Source organism: Sus scrofa, chromosome 5 (genome assembly GCF_054392235.1).
Source record: "Sus scrofa isolate SSC_HxYL_T2T_F1_AM1 chromosome 5, Sscrofa_HxYL_maternal_Yorkshire_Landrace_v2.0, whole genome shotgun sequence".
In the NCBI taxonomy this organism is placed as follows: Eukaryota; Metazoa; Chordata; class Mammalia; order Artiodactyla; family Suidae; genus Sus; species Sus scrofa.
Window position 1 is genome coordinate 74,112,411 of NC_139387.1, and position 19,810 is coordinate 74,132,220.

General features: G+C 54.9%; 1 protein-coding gene across 1 annotated transcript in view; it reads right to left on the bottom strand.

Annotated features, from left to right (window-relative positions):
• Positions 1–2,251: 2,251 nt before the first annotated feature.
• The window catches only part of TEAD4 (TEA domain transcription factor 4), a 64,256-nt gene continuing 46,697 nt past the window's right edge, over positions 2,252–19,810 (bottom strand). The window contains exons 9-13 of the mRNA NM_001142666.2: positions 17,366–17,505; positions 15,642–15,815; positions 3,675–3,815; positions 2,713–2,865; positions 2,252–2,557 (exon numbers count right to left, since the gene is read on the bottom strand). Coding sequence (NP_001136138.1) covers positions 2,444–2,557; positions 2,713–2,865; positions 3,675–3,815; positions 15,642–15,815; positions 17,366–17,505 — 722 coding nt within the window. The 3' untranslated portion in view covers positions 2,252–2,443. The remainder of the gene's footprint in view (positions 2,558–2,712; positions 2,866–3,674; positions 3,816–15,641; positions 15,816–17,365; positions 17,506–19,810) is intronic.

Below are 19,810 nucleotides of genomic sequence, written 5' to 3' on the forward strand. Positions count from 1 at the left end.
GGGATAGGTGATTCAGAGGGACAGGGGAGCATCAGTGAGGCTGCAGGAGAGGAGGGGCCGGGTCGGGCCTCCCCAAGGGCCATGGTCTGTACCACAAGGGGGAAGGTGCCTGCATCTGTGTTCCCCGTGGCTGACCGGTTTGGCATTTCCAGCTTTAAGTGGGTGACTCTCCATTAGGCCACTGAGGTCACTTTCTAAGGAGAAAGGAAAACTCGTGGCCAGCACCTGCACTGACTCCTCCCACCCACAATGCTAAAAGACAGATAACTCCTGCATCTGTCCCAGGCCCCAAAGGCTGCTCACACATGCTTCGAGAGCAATTGTCTGAGAAAGGTCACAGTCATGCCAGAGGGGCAGGCATCACAAGCTCCCCTTATCCTGACAGGCCCAGGAATGGGGGTGGGGGGAGGGGGAGGGCCAGAATGGTAGCGGGGTCGGAGGAAGGGGCAGGAGAGGCTCCCGCAAAGGCAAACGACGCAAGGATACGTGCACGCTTCTCAGGGACTTAGGGCCCCATGCCCACCTCTACATCACATCTTCTGTAGATGAGAGCCACCCGCCCCCCACACACAGTAGGGTTACACAACTTGGCACGGGGTCTAGCTGCTGTCCAGAGGGACACTGCAGCGCTGGTTTCCCTGTCTCGTCTGGAGCGCGGCAGCCCGCCTCCTCTAGCTGCTTATCTAGACATCACCCCTCTTCCGAGGGGCAGCCCCTCTCGATGTCCACCTCTTATGTGAACCTTCCACACCCCACCCTCTCCCATGTTGGAACACCAGTCGCTCTGAGGACCGGCCCACCCCACTTAAGAATCTTCCAAATCTGACTTCTCAGACTGCAAGGAGTCAGATAATATTAATAATAATGCATATTTACTGCACCTGTTCCTGTGCTCGGCACTATGCTAGGCACTCTACATATATGAGGTAGGTACTATGCTATACCCATTTCACCAATGGGGAAATGGAGGCACAGTGAAATTAAGTAACTTGCCCCAAGGCCACCCAGCTAGTCAGTAGCTAAGTACCAGGCTTCCAATCCTAGCTGCCTGGCTCCAGAGCCCCGGCTCCTCACTACTCCACAACACCTCCACAATGCCCTCTTCCTCATTTTACATCCCCATATAGCTCCCTGAGTGCTGGGCCCAGAAAACACCCTTGGGGTGAAAGTGTTCCCCTGCTCCAGGCTCTAGGAACTGGGGTTCCCCATTAGGGGATATAATACCAAATGGCCACTAGATGGCAGCAAAGAGCCAGGCCCGGAGGGGGGCCTGTTGGGGGAGCAAGCAGAGGACAGAAACATGCATCCATTCATTCAGTGCCTCTGGCACCAGGCACTTTACAGGTACCATCTCTTCTCCTCACCTAGGTCTCCCCCTTTATAGGATGGAAAGGGCACTCAGGCTGAAGCATCAGGCAGCGGGGAATACCAGGACCAAGGCCTGTTCCCAGCAGAAACAGACCAAAGAAGCCCTTCAGCGGGTCTCCTCCCCTCCTCCTCCATCCCCAGGGGACACAGAACCTATGGACGGCCTGGGCCAGCTCCAAGGCAGTCACCATCTCGCAGGCGTCTTGTCTGGGAGGGGGTTTGTGCTAAGACTCCCTGAACATCCAAACTGAGTGGTCTCAGAGACCAAGGGTCCACCACAGACCTCTGACCAACTTTCTCGGTCTTTACCACCAAAGAGGATGCCAAGCAATCCCAACTTCAGAAAGCTGGCTTCAGCACTGGACCCCCACCCTTGCTGTCTCGGGCTCCTCTGACCCGGGACCCATCCCCCTGACAGCAAGCATGGCCACGGACGAAAAGTACTTCAAGGACCCTGTGTCCCCTTCCAACCTCCCAACAACTCAATCTCCCTCACACCTGAAACCCACCCCAGGGCTGGCCCAGGCTTCCCTGTTAGCTGCTCTGGTGCAGAGGCAGCAGAGGTGGCAGGAGGTGGGAGGGTGGCGGGGAGCGGGGGAGAGCAGACACATCACTCCTAGGTGGCTGCAGTGCCCGCATAGGAGGGAGGACCCACACCCTCCTCAGGCCTCGCAGCATGGCTGCAGCAGAGGGCAGAGATGCCCATGCACCACAGGGACCATCGGATCTTGAACTTCAGCATCTGGTGACACTCCTGGCTGAGTCCGCTGGGGCCTCGGCTTCAGAACTGCACGAGAGGCACCCCTGGGGCTGCTTCCAGCCTGCTCCCCAGGAAGCCCCCTTCTCCCTCGGTCCCTCCCAAGGCTCACACAGCCAGATCAGTTCCTCTGAAAATACACAGATCTTGGGTTTATTTGGGATTAGGCACTGCAGGTTCAGGCACGGTTTGTTCCTGGGTAGAAGAGTCGTGACTTCAACTCTCTTGGCACTTCGGGGGGGGGGCTGCCCCCATAGGTCCCCTCCCCACGTCCCGGCACACACGATGTCTCGTCCCCCCTCCCTGCTCCCTGGTCTCTTATTCCTTCACCAGCCGGTAGATATGATGCTGAGCCCCATGCTCGCTGGCTGACACCTCGAAGACATACGCGACGCACAGCAGGGTCTCCTGTGTGTCTCTGTTGGTGACCACCTGCAGGGGTGAGGAGAGGAGGGGGTCTGGGCCCCAGGAGACGGCATGCCCTCTGCTCTGCCCACTGCTCACTTCTGCCCCACTCGACACATCTGCGCCCCGCCCCCGCCTGCCCACACATACACTTGCACGCGTGCGCACACACACACACACACCTGCAGGATGGTGAAGTTCTCCAGCACGCTGTTCATCATGTACTTCTCGGGCAGGTGCTTCAGCTTGTGGATGAAGTTGACCATGTACTCACACAGCGGGGACCGGTGGATGCGGTAGGAGTAATGGCCGTTCTCATAGCGCGCGTACTCGGTCTGCAGGACCCAGGGACAGCGCAGCTTAGGAGGTCTCTGCCCACCTCCAGCCAGACCCAGCTCCAAGAGGAAGCTCCATAACCCACTCGTAGTAGAAGGAGAGGCCTCTCAGGAGGCCCTTGAGAACAGAGAGCCCTCCCCCCAGTGACCCAGCAGCTGGGTGTTAGAAGAAGGAGCTTAAAGACACAGAGGGGCGAATGGCCAGACGGGACAGAATGATGCCCCAACTCTGGTTGCACATGGGGACAGGGCCACAGGGACCCTTGCGCCCACAGAACCGTCACATATGTGTACCTATCCATTGGCATGCATGCCTGGGGATGCGCGCGCGCGCGCACACACACACACACACACACACACACACAAACATGTGCACACCAGTGAGTGTGTGTAAATGGAGGAAATCTGAATCAGGCTGGTGGATTGCATCACTGTCTCCTGCCAGGCGGTTCTTGTTACACTCTAGGTATGTAGGATGCTGCCACTGGGGAACTAGGGAAGGGATGACAATTGCCTGTAGATCCACAATTATCTCGAAATAAAAATGTCATTAGAACAACGTGAAGGGCTTTTCAGAGTCGCTGATGCCCAGACTCCACCCTAAGGTTCCGCGCTGTGGGCGGGGCTCGGCGCAGGTGTGTTGGGAAGGCTCCCCACTGGGATGGGGGTGCCCAGCCTCCCATGGGTTGATGCGAGGGGGGTTATCGCAAGCTGAGGGGTGAAGGTAAGACTTCATGAACTCAGTGTGGGGAAAGAGGTGAGCAGCGGCCGAAGCCCAGGCTGCAGGGGTGTGGGCGGCGTGGCCCTACCTCCACTTTCTCCACCACCTGCTTGCCGAAGGAGCAGACCTTGGTGGAGCAGGTGATGATCATGTTCTCGGGGCTCTCGTACTGGCTGGAGACGCCGTAGAAGGAGCTGCCCTCGTCCTCAATGTTGGTGTTGAGGTCTGCCTGGAGGGAGACAAGGGGAAAGCAAGAAGGGGATTCAGAGGGGCCCTGCTCGGGGCAGCGTCAAGGAGGCCTCTGGGGCCACAGCCCAGGTCCCAGGGCCAGGACTCACTCAGGAGGCTTGGAAAGAACCTGGCCGAAGGGTGTGTGAAAGCCTCCATTCTGTCCGCAGCAGGACTGGTATGAAGTCAGGTCCTGTGGCCCAAACAAAGGCAAAGGGCTCCCCTGCATTAGCCTCCGGCCCCTGCTGCCTGCCAGGTACCAACAGCCCAGTAGGCGGGGCCCCAAACTGGTCTTCAGGACCCTGCCAGTGCCCTTTAAGCAATGGCTTTGGGGGCTGGCCTCTTGCTCTCTCTGTGCACTGTGAGTCCGGCCACCCCTGACCTTCTGCACCTCTGTTCCACCTCCAGGCCAATCTCCCCAACGCCAGCCTCCTTCTGTTTGGCTCTTCCTCTCACTAGTCCGAGAGGTCTGGTTAGCACCTGCTCACAGAGCCCCTTTGCCACAGGGGCACCCACCTTCCCAGCCTGGCAAGACAGTTGGGTGCCTTGGTGATGTTGAGGCAGGAATTTCATTTATTTTCTTTTTTTTTCTTTTAAGGGCCGTACCTGCGGCATATGGAGGTTCCCAGGCTAGGGGTCTAAATCGGAGCTACAGCTGCCACAGCAATGCCAGACCAAAGCCGCGTCTGTGATCTACACCACAGCTCACAGCAACGCCGGATACTTAACCCACTGAGCGAGGCCAGGGATCGAACCTGCAACCTCATGGCTCCTAGTCAGATTCGTCAACCACTGCACCACGACGGGAACTCCAGGAATTTTATTTCTGAAGGCTTCAACCACAGAAGGGTCCTCACCCCCAGAACCCATTTGAGTCAGGGAGCTAAGAGAGGAACTTCAGACTCAGAAATGTGCCAAAAGATTACCAGAAGTTCCTTCTTAGGCAGAGCCTCCCTCCCACACACACACTAGTGGGAAGTCGCTGCCAAGCAGGACCCAGAGGGCAGCCCCACAAATGCAGGGGGGCTGCCAGACTTTGATAAAGACTCTGACACGGAGACCTCTCTTGCAAAAGGGGAACCCCAGAACCCGGGGAAGTTTCCAGCAGATGCAGAGCCGGGCCCCGGACTGTTCCATCCCTGTCCATTAGGGAACGTCAAAGCCATTACTTTTCTCTCCTTTGGGGAGAAAAGGTTTCCAAGAGCAAGAACACTTTCTTTCTTTTTTTTTTTTTTTTTTGTCTTTTTTTTTGCTATTTCTTGGGCCGCTCCTGCAGCATGTGGAGATTCCCAGGCTAGGGGTCCAATCGAAGCTGTAGCCACCGGCCTACGCCAGAGCCAGAGCAACGCAGGATCCGAGCCGCGTCTGCAGCCTACACCACAGCTCACGGCAACGCCAGATCATTAACCCACTGAGCAAGGGCAGGGACCGAACCCGCAACCTCATGGTTCCTAGTCGGATTCGTTAACCACTGCGCCACGAAGGAACTTCCAAGAACACTTTCTAGACTAGCAGGGGCTCAAAAGTCTTAAGCACAATAGAGATAATACATCGCACACGCCACGATGAGAGGGATCTGTTGTTACTCTTGTGAACTGACTACAACATAACGTTGAGTGGAGAAAAAGAAAAGCAGGTTATGAGATGGAATGAGGATGTGTTACTTTGATGAGGAAAATAAAGGCTGCTTTGACGCTGAATTAGATGGCAAATGTTTCAGTGCGCTCAGCAATGGCTTTCACAAGGCCATTAGGAAGGAAGCAAAAGAATTATAGCTGCATTCATGTCACTGCTTGGCTCTGAAATAAGCAGCAGTTTCTCTGCCTGTGGTGAAGGTGGAGCAGGGCGCGGGTAGGGTCAGGGAATGCCCAAGGGTCCTGCGGGGGTGGGCCAGGCCTTTGGGGGGGAATTAATTGCTGCTGGGATGGGCTCAAGGCCATGCAGTTACCCAGAAGGTGACCTGGGGCCCACACCCGCTCCCTGTCTCCTGTTTTCTCCTCTAAGTCACAGGCTCCTCCTTGGAAACCAAGGGACAGTTCGTGTGCTCGAGAGAAGTGTGGGCTGTGCCTGGACAAGAGCTGGCAGGGAGCCCCGCCTCTGCGAAGGGCAGGCACCGGGACGAGGGGAGTGATGCTGGCCAGCGGGTGAGGCCAGGACATAAAATGATGCCTCCAACTTCAGCCACCACCAGCTCCTCCCCTACACGGCCTAATTAAGGCCGTTCCTTCGTGTGGGTATGCCCCAAGAGTTTCTTTTCAATCAACCCGTTCTTTTCCTGAGCAATTATATCCATGAAATCAGGGATTCTGGGTTTTCTAATAGATATGAAAACGATCCCTTGTTATAGAAGAAATGTGGATTCAGGTGCTGTGCCTGGGGCTTGGGCAGGGCTGGCACTGCCCCTCCCAGGCTCTCCCTAGCGCATGTGGCAGCAGCTGTCCAGCATTCCGCAGCGATGGGATGTGCCTGTCACCACCCTGTGTTGGCACCACCTAGTCAGGTGGCCCTGCCCCTTCCAGATGGTAAGCACCCTGGAGGCAGGAACCGAGCTCTCCCAGGGCTGGGGCTGGGCCTGGTACAGGGCACACAGGAATAACTCACCCCTCGGTGGCTCTGGGTGAGGAGCGGTCCTGTGATCACAAGCAAGGACCTCCTTCTCCTGCATCCCCACCAGTCCCCTGAGCCCCAGCCCCACCCCCTAACCCCAATATTGCCCTGGGTCTTCTGGCCTCGCCTCCCTCTTGCCTGGCCCTTCCAATCCCTAACTCACCCGTTTATCCTGCCTGGCCCAGCACAGCCAGGCAGGGGACCCAAAGAAACCACAGCATTGCCTCTGCTCTTAAGGGTTTTGTGACTTGTATAAGAGCAAATAGAATAGGTGAGCTGGTGGTTGAGAGAGGGAGGAGATGGGGGCAGAGAGAAAAATCCCACAAGCGAGAAAACCCTAAGTCAAAAAGACACATGCACCCCAATATTCACTGGAGCACTGTTTACAATAGCCAAGACATAGAAGCAACCTAAATGTCCATCCGCAGAGGATGGGATAGTGAAGATGTGGTACATACACACAATGGACTATTACTCAGCCATAAAAAAATGAAATAATGCCATTTGCAGCAATGTGGATGGACCTGGATTGAGATTATCATGAGAAGTTAAGTCCAAGACAAATATCATATGATATCACTTATATATGGAATCTAAAAAAAAAGGATACAAAAGAACTTATAAAACAGAAACAGACCCAAAGATTTTGAAACCAAAATCATGGTTACCAAAGGGGAAATGTGGGGTGGGACAGAAAAACTGGGGAGGTTGGGATTGACATATACACACTGCTAAATATAAAATAGATAAGTAACGAAGACCAACTGTATAGCACAGGGTAATCTGCTCAGTACTCTGTAATAACCTATATGGGAAAAGAATCTGAAAAGGAGCAGATATATGCTTATGTGTAATGGATTTACTTTGCTGTAGACCTGAAAGGAACACAACTTCCAGGTCAACTAGACTCCAATAAAACTTATTAAAAAAAAAAAAAAACAGGAGTTCCCGTCGTGGCTCAGTGGTTAACAAATCTGACTAGGAACCATGAGGTTGTGGTTCAATCCCTGGCCTTGCTCAGTGGGTTAAGGATCTGGCGTTGCCATGAGCCGTGGTGTGGGTCACAGATGCGGTTCGGATCTCAAGTTGCTGTGGCTGTGCTGTAGGCCGGCGGCTACAGCTCTGATTAGACCCCTAGCCTGGGAAACTCCATATGCCACAGGAGTGGCCCTAGAAAAGGCAAAAAGACAAAAAAAAAAAAAAAAAAAAACCCACAGACAAGATGGTCCAAAGTCTGCCCAGAACCCATCCCGTGGTCCTGCTGCTTGGACCTCAGCCAGTGACAGCACACACCCCAAGCCCCTCACTGTCCTCAGTGCCATCCTTCCAATTACATCCTTCTAATTAAGTCCTTCTAAAACCCTCTCATGCAGGGGTTTCCTGCCCACCGTGTATCCCCGACTCTGAGCATCTTCCCCAAACAAGCTTGGCTTCTCTGCATTCTCAGCCTGAGGGCAAAGCTGCCCCCCGAGTTACCCTGAGAGGTGCCCCCCCACCCCTCCCACCATCCACCCTATTCATAGCTGAGGTGCGGTGGGCAGCTCCCAGGCTGTGCCTGGAACAGGTGCGGGGGATCGGGTGACGGACAGATGAGCCAGGACAGCCGGGTGTGGGGGCTGGGGGGCGGGGGCTCAGATCATTGTCATGTGCTGGTATGTGCGTGGAAGAAATGTCGGGGCCCCATGACAGGACAGTCTGGGGCACTCTCCTCCCCACACAGCCCTGCCCAGCATTTTCTTACTCTTTTTTTTTTTTTTTTGCTTTTTAGGGCAGCACCCGTGGCATATGGAAGTTCCCAGGCTAGGGGTCGAATTAAAGCTGCATCTGCCAGCTACAGCCACAACAAAGCGGGATCCCAGCTGTGTCTGCGACCCACACCACTGCTCACGGCAACGCCAGATCTCAGATTCACTGAGCAAGGCCAGGGATCGAACCCACATCCTCATGGATACTAGTCGGATTCATTTCCACCGTGCAACAGTGGGAACTCCATGCCTAGCATTCTCAATCTCCAGCCTGGAGTTACTGGCCATCACTGTCAAGAGTTCCCTCTCTCATGCCCTAAGGACAGAGGTGGCCTCCAGTGGTCTCACATGTCCTGGGGGAGGTGGGGGGCCTTCAGCTTCTCAGCCCCTGCACTCCGTGGAGCACACCCAATCTCTCCTGCACCCGATCCTGCCTCCAATGGAATCGATTTGTCCTGGCCGTCCGCCAGCCCATGACTTACCACCCAGCCCCACCAGTGAGAACAGCAACTTCAGCAGGAGGGGCTGGGAGGCTGGTGGACACCCAAGTCCTCCTCCCACTCCAAGTGGGCCCTGCCCACCTCCCTGCCTACATGCCCAGGGCCTGAGGGCAGGAAGAGCAAATCACCAGGCAGGAAAAGGGAGGTCTGGGGGAGGTGGCACCGTGTCCTGGCCTGGCTGCTTCCCTTTCTCCTTCCATTTTTTTTTTTTTTTTTTTTTTTTTTTTTTTTGTCTTTTTAGGGCCTCACCCATGGCATATGGAAGTTTTCAGGCTAAGGATAGCATTGGAGCTGGCCACAGCCACAGCCACAGCAATGCAGGATCTAAGCCACATCTGTTACCCACACCACAGCTCACAGCAATGTCCAGATCCTTAACCCACTGAGCAATGCTAGGGATCGAACCTGCATCCTCATGGATACTAGTCAGATTTGTTTCTGCTGAGCCACAATGGGATCTCCCTGCTTCCCTTTCTATCTGTGCAGCCAGTCTCACATCAGCTGGGGGCAGGGGGCAGGAAAGGAGGGATCAGGACAGCTGTGGATGCCCAAGCTGCCTGCGAGGACCCCACGACGGACCAAGTCTCACAGTTAACAGGCAGGGGGCTTTCTTTCCCCACATCACAGACCTGTACTTCCTTGGGCCTCTGCCTTCCCCACACAGCAGGAGGGGGACCAGGTGACGGCCAAGGTGCCCGGGTTGCCAACATGCCCCCCGGCTCCCATTTCACTCACTCTCACCCTCCCTAAGCCCCTGGCCTTCAGAGAGGCTCAGACAAGGGCTGGGCAGGTGCACGGTCCCCTTCACTGCCAGCTGACACACATCAGGGTCCTCAGCAAGTTGCAGGCCGTCAAGAACAAAGTGCTGGTTTTTCAGCTGGAGAAGCAGGGGCCAGTGGTGCCGAGATTCCCTCAGGACACAGCTCTCCCACGAGGGCAGAGCCTCAACGCCCCAGCCGGACCCAGGGTGCTTGCTGACACGCCCGGAGGGCTTGCTGGTAGCCCACGTCCCACCCTACGTGGTGGTGACCGCCCCAGGGCGCTGAGATCTGCTCTCCCACTTGGAACGTGAGCTCCTGTTGGATCCACACAGCACAGGATGTGGAGCCTGCGCCATCACACTCTGGCACCACTGTGCCCACCTTCTCTTCTCCTAGCACCCCCACTTCCAGTCTCCCTAGAGTCAGAGAGGAAGGAGAGGACCAGCACCTCGAGCCAGGCTAGACAAGGGCACTCAGGCTCCTCTTCCCCACTGACCACCTCTCACCTCCAGGTAAGACACCCCTGCCATTTCCTGGAAGGGACACCCAAGCTCTAGAAAACCCCAGAACCCCAAGTGCACAGCTAATTCTGCTCTCTCCATGCCCCCAGTGGCTGCCGCTCCTCAGGGGCCAGGGGCCCTTCTTTAGGCAATTCAGAGCCTTCTCCACCAGAAGCAGGGGAGCACCAGGGCCCCACAGGGTACCAGACACTTGGCAAAGCAGGATGCCTTAGTGGGACAGTCGCAGGGACACTCTAGAGCCGACTGCCTGGGTCTGAATCCCGATTCTGTCCCTATGAACCGGGCAGCCCTGACAAGTCGCTTCACCTCTCTGTGCCTCAGTCTCCCCGCTAGAAAACAAGGCTGCCAACGTCCACCCTTTGGGGGTGGCAAGGATAACACATGGTGATACAGGTAAAGGGACTCAGTGCCTGGGGTGACCTTCCACTGGCTGCCCTGACTCCCTCCTCATGTACATTACAGGGAGGACCAGAAGAGGGAGGCTTGCCCTGACTCAGTGGCTCAGAGCCCTTTCTCACGTCATGCCTCGGTTTCCCCCACCTGTGAAATGGGGGCCTAGGTGGTTCCCATCTGGATGGTGGCAAAAGAATACAGAATATTACCACCAACTAAAGGAGGCAGGAGCTAGTGAAAAGCCCCCTAATATGCCCTCTTCCCCCATCAGGGCAGTGTTTCCATCAAAGCCTCCTGCCAGCCAGGCCTCCCTGGTTAGAGTTCACCCCAAATCGGACCCTCGGAGTGGCGGAGCCAAGGGCCTTCTTCAGAGTCAAGGCTGAGCCTGGAGAGGCTTGAGGGGTGGAGGAAGGAGCACAAGAGAGAGGGCGGAGGCGGCCTGAAGGAAAGGCAGGAGCCTCCCTGAATGCACAGCAGGAAATGGGAGTTGCCACTGCCGGCTGCAAGGTGACAATGCTAATAGGCTGCCCTCAGCAAAGCCTCTTGGTTCCAATTCCCATGATCAAGGCTAGAAGGGAGAGGAGGGAGAGGGAAAAGGGAAGTGTGACAGTTTAAGCTCTTCCTGAGAAAAGGGAGCCAGGCATCCTGCCTCATACATCACACTGTAAAGCCAGCCTCTCCAGCTGAGGCCCTACAGAGGTGAGGTCTCTAGCTTGGCCTGTATTCTAGCCGTTCCCCACTTGCTTCCCATCTGGACGGCTGATGCATCCATCCAAGCACAACTGTGGCCATGCCATGCCCTGTTCAAAAATGAACCACTTCAGTGAAATGCACCACTCGCACCCCATGCTGCAACCATGGCAGACATTACCAGTCGATCCAAGAGTGGCTCCCTCCAGATCCTTCTCGGCCCAGCATTCCAACAATGGCTACCCATACATTAGAGGTGGTACCCCTGGACCCCTGGGTCACATGGGAAACTGACCATACACATTCACATTTCCCTTCCAGAGAGCCGAGCAGGATGAGAGCACAGGTCTTTTTACCATGCGGCCCCACAGAGATGAAGGAAACAGACGAGAACAAACTGACAGGAGAGTTCAATCAATCAAGGACTGACATCGATCTGAACTAAAACAGCTTCTCCAGGGAAGCAAGAGGAATGACAAACTAAAAGGGCCTTCAGACGGGTTCCAGGTGAGGGGTCAGCGACATAGGAGAGTGGTCAGGCCTCCCTCCAGGGCCCCTCTCAGCCCATCAGAGGGAGAAACAGGAGGGCATCAGGTTTTGGGGACACTGGCACGTGAGAGAAGAAGAGATGGGGCATTAGGAGAAACCCCCTGAAAAACGGTTGGCTCCCCTCACCGACCTCCCTGCCCCACTGCTGGAATGCTCGTGACCACATATGTCCCTGCCAGGGGAATGGGGGGAGGTGTCCCTGGAGATGCTGAACCTCCCCAGGAAAGAAAAAGGTTCAGGGAAATGCTGACACTGACTGGTCTCCTCAGTAGAACAGTGGGCTCCCCAACTCCAGCCCAGCAGGTGACAAGCCTGCCTTGCCCACAGAGCTCCCAGCCCCTGACATGTGGACAAATGGCCAGAGCAATGAAAGAAAGGATACTCAGGACTTCATCAGAATGAAAAGCTTCAGAGGACACTCTCGAGAATGCGAAAAGACACAGACATAGAAAACAAGCTTAGGGTTACCAAAGGGAAAGAGGGGAGAGGAAAACTTGGAAATTTGGGTTTAACAGAAACACACCACTTGGAGTTCCTGTTGTGGTGCAGTGGAAACGAATCTGACTAGGAACCACGAGGTTTCAGGTTCGATCCCTGGCCTTGCTCAGTGGGTTAAGGATCCAGCGTTGCTGTGAGCTGTGGTGTAGGTTGCAGATTCGGCTCAGATCTGGCGTTGTTGTGGCTCTGGCGCAGGCCAGCGGCTTCAGCTCTGATTGGACCCCTAACCTGGGAACCTCCATATGCTGAGGGAGCAGCCTTCAAAAGAAAGAAAGAAAGAAAGAAAGAGGGAAAGGAAGGAAGAAAGAAAAGAAAAGAAAAGAAAAGAAAAGAGAAGAGAAGAAAAGAAAAGAAAAGAAAAGAAAAGAAAAGAAAAGAAAAGAAAAGAAAAGAAAGAAAAGAAAGACAGACACGACTATGTGTAAAAAAGATAGGAGTTCCCTGTGGTGCAGCGCATCATCGAGGATCTGGCATTGTCACTGCAGCCACTTGGGTCATTGCTGTGGAGTGGGATCAATCCCTGGCCTGGGAAATTCCACATGCCATGAGGGACAGCCAAAAAAAAAAAAAAAGTAGCAAAGACCTACTGCATAGCACAGGGAATTATACTCAATATCTTGTAATAACTTAAAATGGAAAGAATTTGAAAAAGAATATAGACATAGATATATAAGTGAATCACTTCGCTGTTTTCCTGAAACATTGTAAATCAACTATACTTCAATAATAGAGAATAAAAAAAATTAAGACACACACACAAAAGAATGTGAAAAAAGACAGAATAGGGTCCATATCTATAAGTCATGTATCTGAAAAGAGACTTCTCTCTATAATATATGAAGAACTCATAACTTGATAATAAAAGCCAAAGAAGCCAATCAAAAAATGGGCAAAGAACCCACTCCTGGGTATCTATCCAGAGAAAACCATTATTCGAAAAGACACATGCACTCTGATGTTCATTGCAGCACTATTTGCAACAGCCAAAACGTGGAAACAACCTAAATGTCCATTGACAGAGGAGTGGATCAAGAAGATGTGGTACATACACACAATGGAATATTACTCAGCCATTAAAAGGAATGAAATACCGGCATTTTTAGCAACACGGATGGACCTAGAAATTATCATGCTGAGTGAAGTCAGACAATGAGACACCAACATCAAATGCTCTCACTGACATGTGGAATCTGAAAAAAGGACACAATTAACTTCATTGCAGAACAGATACTGACTCACAGACTTTGAAAAACATATGGTTTCCAAAGGAGACAGGTTGGGGGGTGGGGGGATGCGCTGGGGGTGTGGGATGGAAATCCGATAAAACTGGATTGTGATGATCATTGTACAACTATAAATGTAATAAATTCATTGAATAATTTTTTTTAAATGGACAAAGGAGCTGAATAGACGTTTCTCCAAAGAAGGTGTATGAATGGCCAATAAGCACAGGGAAATCCACTTCCTACCCACTGGGACAGCCATCATCACAGAAAATATCAAGTGTTGCCGAGGGTGTGGAGAGACTGAGACGCTCACACACAGCTGGGGGAGATGTAAAGCGGGGCCGCCACTTTGGAAGACAGTCTGGCAGTTTCTCAAAAAGGTAAACAGGAGTTCCTGTTGTGGCTCAGCGGTAACCAACCCAAACAGTATCCATGAGGACACGTGTTCAATCCCTGGCCTCACTCAGTGGATTAAGGACCTGGTGTTGCCATGAGCTGCAGTGTAAGCTGCAGACGAGGCTCATATCCCGTGCTGCTATGGCTGTGGTGTAGGCCAGCAGCTGCAGCTCCAAGTCGATCCCCAGCCTGGGAACTTCCATATGCCACAGATGGAGCCCTAAAAAAGAAAAAAAAAAAGTAAATGCATGTAAATAATTGATTTGGGGAGCTCCCGCTGTGGCTCAATGGGATGGATGGCGTGTTGGGAACACTGGGACACAGGTTTGATCCCCGGCCCAGCAGAGTGGGTTAAGGATCTGGAGTTGCTGCAGCTGCAGCTGCAGCTTAGGTATCAACTGTGGCTTGGATCTGATCCCTGGACTGGAAACTCCATATGCCTTGGGGTGGCCAAAATGAAACAAAAAAAGAATATGATTTGGAGTTCCTGGCTGTGGGATAGGTCTCAGCTGTAGCTCAGATTTGATCCCTGGCCTAGGAACTTCCATATGCCATGGGTACAGCCATGAAATTAAACAAAACAAAACAAAAATCAAAGCATAGCCATATAAGCATATTATTTAGGACTCAGGAGAGAAAACAGAAAAAACAGTGACACTTTACAGTGATGGCCTCTTGGGATTAGGGCTGGGGTTAAAAGGACTGGGACAAGAATCTGATGCCTGTTCTTACAAGCCTCTTGGTGTTAATAACTATGAACATGCATTGATTTAAAAATGAGATGAAATAAAAGACACAATCACCTGTTTTTCATCCCAGGATAGATGCTGACCTTCGTAGGATGCGGACCTTCCAGCACCTAGTTCACCTCTCACGCTTTTCTTTCTACTGCCCCTCTCGCACAAGTTTACCCACGACCAGCGACCCGGGAAGCCCTTTCTCCTGCCTCCTGAGCCTTTAACAGCCCTTTCCTTTTTCCACCTAATAGACTTTACCATCCCTAACGGCCCAGGGCCAATGTCCACCTGCTCGCAGAGCAAGCTGTCCTGTGGATACAAACCCAGGATCCAGGCCCTGGGTTTCTGACCCCCTGCAGGCAGCTGGCCCCACGCGTTTGGCTGTGGATGAGAGCTGGGCTGAGAGTTCCAAGCCAGGAGCCTGGAAGCCACCTGGAATCACATAGACTTTTGGGGGAACATGCCCACCTCTAGGAAAAGCACAGCTTTCAGATGGTCAAGGTGGTCTGGGATCAAATAAAGGGTGAGACTCCCTGAGCTGCGTCGGGATGATGCGGGAAGAGGAACGTCGGCAGAGCCACCCAGGCCCAGCTTCAGGCTCCCATCACCCGCCAGGACTGCCTGCCCTTCCACCTGCTGTCTTACTTTGTGCTTTTCCCTGCAACTGTTTTTCTGTGGGTGCTGGACGCCCAGACCAGGTACCATGCCTCCCGGTCTTGGAGGAGGTTTTGAGAGGAGGGGGCTCTATGCACACAATACCCATGCAGGGGTGAGGCGGGGGTGGGGGGCAGTGGAGGCCAAGCTACAGGCTGAGCTGTTTGAGAAGCCCGGCGTTTCTTTGGGGGTGACCTGAGTCAACAGTCCACATCTCCAAGCCCTGTCCAGCCCAACAGCTGCCCCACTCCAGCCTGGAAACCTCGGCATTCAATGCCTCAGGTGGCTGGGGGGCTCTCTGCTTACCCCTCGGGGTCTCCTGTAGGTCTTCGTCACCACCCGCCAGGAGGGGACCTCGCTCAGGGGTACCAGTGGCCCCACGGGTCTGAGCTCCTGCCACTGGAGGGCTCTCCGTGCCCGCTGGTCCCTTCACACTGGTCCCGCCCGCCCCAGAGCCCACCCGCAAGGGCACCCATGCCCACCTCTCCTCCTTCCTCTCCAAGGCCATCCATGTGCTGGGGTAGGAAGGACGAGGCCGTCAGGGGCTTACCCAGAACTTCACGAGGAAAAAGGCGTTGGAGGGGCCCCGCTCAAAGAGCTCCTTGAGGCCGCCCTTCTTCTCGGGGAACTTGTCGTAGATCTGGCGGATGTCCACGGCTTCGAGGTAGGGGTCGCTGTAGCTGGGGCTCGACTGGCCGATGTGCACAAACAAGTGCTTGTTGTACTGTGGACAGAACGGCTGGTCTGAGGAGCCGCAGGGGCAGCGGGGCCGACAGACCAGACCAGGCTCAGAGTCCAGCCGGGGGCCCACAGCGGAGGATGCCAGGGCTCAGGCCTCGGTTTCCCCACTGGTAAAACGGAGCCAGTAGAAGGGCTGAAGGTAAAGGAAAGCAGATTCGCAGGTGTCGTGCACCTGGTGCGGGCCAGCCCCCAGCAGGTGCTCGGCTCACTGTAGCTGCGACGGGTATTATGCTGAGTCCTGACCCCGTCACCAAACACCCTCAGGCAAGTCACTTTCTCTCTTTGCATCCCCGTTACCTCATCTGTGATGGAAAACCACTGGCCCAGACAGGGTGCACTCCCCCCTGGAGCCCTTCACTGCAACCAAAAAAATTCACTTCTTTTGAGGCCCTTGCTAGGCTTCTGAGGGACAGTGTGTTTGATTAATGGGCTCCTCACCTAAAAAATGTCTGAAAATGTCAACGTGGGATTTCTCGTCGTGGCTCAGCAGTTAACAAACCTGACTGGCATCTATGAGGACTCGGGTTCGATCCCTGGCCTTGCTCAGTGGGTTAAGGATCCAGCGTTGCCATGAGCTGAGGTATATAGGTCGCAGACACGGCTCGGATCCCGAGTTGCTGTGGCTACAGCTCTGACGGGACTCCCTAGCCTGGGAACCTCCTTATGCCAAGGGTGCGGCCCTAAAAAGACAAAAAAAAAAAAAAGAGTTCCTGTCGTGGCTCAGTGGTTGATGAGTCCGACAAGAAACCATGAAGTTGCAGGTTCGATCCCTGGCCTTGCTCAGTGGGTTGATGATCCGGCGTTGCCGTGAGCTATGGGGTAGGTCGCAGACACGGCTTGGATCCCGTGTTGCTGTGGCTCTGGTGTAGGCCAGCGGCTACAGCTCTGATTAGACCCCTAGCCTGGGAACCTCTATATGCGCAGGTGCGGCCCTAGAAAAAAAGGCAAAAAGACAAAAAAAAAAAAAAAGAAAAGATTAAGGAAAATGTCAAAGTGAAGCCGTCAGTGAAGTGTCCCTGGCTTTGGCATCCTGGCCCCCTGGCTGGGTGCCACTCAGCTCCCCTGATCTTTGCGGGTGATCCTGGTCACCCGGGACAGTGGACACTGAAGGGGACAGGGTGGGGGTGGACTGCTGCTCCCTGCTGGTGTCCTGAGATGTGGGGCAGACAGGAGGCTCCTCAGAGCCCCAGGGCAAGGGCAGAGCAGCCTGTGCGTGGAGCTGGGTGGAACAAGGACATGGAGGGAGCAGGGAGGGGACAGGGCTGAGGGGACCAGGATGGGGCCCAAGCTCTGAGGAGGGAGCAGCAGGTGGGGGGGGGCTCCAGTGAGAAAGAAGTGGGGAAGGGAGCAGACAGAGGACAGGGACGGATGGAGAGGAGCAGGGAGCCTAAGTCCAGACCCAGGTGGAGCGGGGCAGGAGGGCAGCGTGGGGAAGCGGAGCAGGCATGACCGGAGCTGGAGGAGGGGCGGGAGCAGGAGGCTCTGGGGATGAGGAAGGGGCAGTGGAGTGGCCGGACAGATGCCGGAACCTACCGTGTCGGGGTCTTGCTGCCGCTCCAGGAAGGCAGAGAACTCCAACATCCAGAGCTTGGAACTGGCCACACTGCGGCCCTGCCATGGGGGTGCCGGGGGTGCGGAGGGCGACGGGGTGTGTCCTGAGGGAGACTCGAACCCTGCACACAGTGGACACACATGGGAACTGGTCCACAGGCCTGCCAGCCGCACCCTCGCCAGGCCCCCAGGCTCACCAGCTGGCGGGGGGGGCCTGCTGTCTGCCTTAAATAGGCCTCCCAGGAGGGGTGGGGAGGAGGGCAAAGCACTGACCAGCAGGCAGAGAGCTCAGCCTGGACCAGCTCAGTCCCCTACGGCCCTGCACAGAATTTCCCTCAAGGGAGACAGGATGCTGGGTGGGACAGGGGTGGGGGGCAGGACCCCTGTTGGACCGAGGGCTTTCGAGGCAGCCATTGCTTAGTTCCTGCCCTGGAGGAGCTTCTGGTCCAGCCAGGGAGATGAGCAGACAAAGGACTGCAATGACATGGGGCCCATCACTGCAGTCTCTACAACCCCTGGAATAGCGCCTGGTCCAGAACAGGCACTGGATGCAGGTTTGCAAATTAGTGAAGCACTGAACACAAGGACAACTGACAGGGGAGTCACTCAGCACAGCAGCGGAGCTCCCAGGGCACCTTGGAGGTGGTCAGGGAAGGTCTTCCGAAGGTGATGCTTAAAGAAGCTATGAAGTAGAAGCGGGAGGCAGCAGGTGCGGACAGGGAAAGGGCGCTCCAGGCAGCAGGCTCGGGGCTGTGAGACGCTCAGTGACGCTGAGGCTCAGCCTAGCAGGTCTGACGGGAAGGGCAGTCTGTCCCGGGGCAGGAAACAAGGCTGAGGAGACGGGCCGTGGCTGCTGGGTTAGGAGCAAGTTTCAGTCTGGGCTCAGGAGAGGGACCAGAGGATTTTAAGAGGACAGAGGAATGATCAGATATGCATTTCTGAAGGATCCTATTCCGTGTGGAGAAAGGAGCCGGCAGGGGCAAGGCAAGCAGAAACACAGTCCTTGTGGGTTTTTATGTGAGTAGCAAATGAATAAGGCAGTGGAAGGAAGAGGAGGGGACACAGGAGGGACAAGGAGGGAGCAAAATCCCAGGACTCGGTGATGGAGGGGACGAGAGGTCAGGGAGGCAGACCTCCAGACCACACCAGCTTTTCCTGGCATCAAGTGCCAAGGCGGGTGAGTCAGGAGCCCAGGGAGGAGACAGAGAAAAAACAGTCGGGGGACAGGGGGCAGAGACCATGCTGGACACACCAGCTGGTACTTGACGCCTGTGCTGAATCACTGATTCATTTGTTCAAACGCGCCTTCCTGAAAACGGCCTTGCACACATCGGACACGGCCCAACACGCGGAAAACACAGGCACCGGGCAGATACTGCTCCAGGCAAAGAGAGTGACAAGTCAGCTCAGAAGGCACCAGTGAGCTGCTAAAGGATTATAAGCCAGAAGCAGCAGGATGAGATGGATGCTTTAAAAGATGATGGGGTGGGTTACTGGGGAGGATGGGGGATGACACTGAAGACGAGGAGTCGGTGGAGATGCTGCCACAGTGGTCCAGGCAAGAACAAGGAGGGCCTGGGAGAAGACGGGGGGAGCAAGGGGCAAGCACAGCCTAGATTGGAAGAGGGGGGACGGACTGGGGGTAGAGAGTGGTGGCGGGTAGGCAGCACCACGCAGCCATCAGAAATCAGGAGGATCATGGGGCCAGAAGAAGGCAGGAATCATGACCAAGCTGGAAAGGGAGTCTAGGGCGGGGACCCTGTCTTGCACTGCAGCGTGGAAGGTGGAAAGACCCTCCTGAGAAAGACGCAGGGACAGAGCTGGTCATGTGAGCAGTTAGGGCAGGACCTCCACCTGCTAACCAGGGGCTCCAGGCCAGAAAGCATTGCTCTCCTGAGCTACCCCCCTTTTTTTAGGGCCATACCAAGGCACATGGAAGTTCTCAGGTTAGAGGTCAAATGGGAGCAGGAGCTGCCGGCCTTCACCACAGCCACAGCAATGTAGGATCTGAGTCGCGTCTGCAACCCACCCCACAGCTTATGGCAATACCAGATCCTTGAACCCACTGAGAGAGGCCAGGGATTGAACCTGTGACCTCATGGATACTAGTTGGGTTCATAACCCACTGAGACACAATAGGAACTCCTGGTCCCCCATCTTGAAGGAGAGGATTATGGTGTCACCAAGGGAGGACATCCTAGGAGTCAAGCCGGACAGGGCACCACGTAGGTGGAACAGCCGCCCGGGGACCCGGGCGCTGGCCCTTGAACTGGGTGCAACCCGCGAGCCCTGAGCCCTGCTGGGGAAGACAGGCAGCTCAGGAGCACCAGGGGCTTGGCTCCCAGCAAAGGATGGGGAGAAGCAGGAAGGCGGAGATGCAGTCTAAGCACATGCTAGGGCAGCACCTAAGGGGGTCTGGGGCCTGGA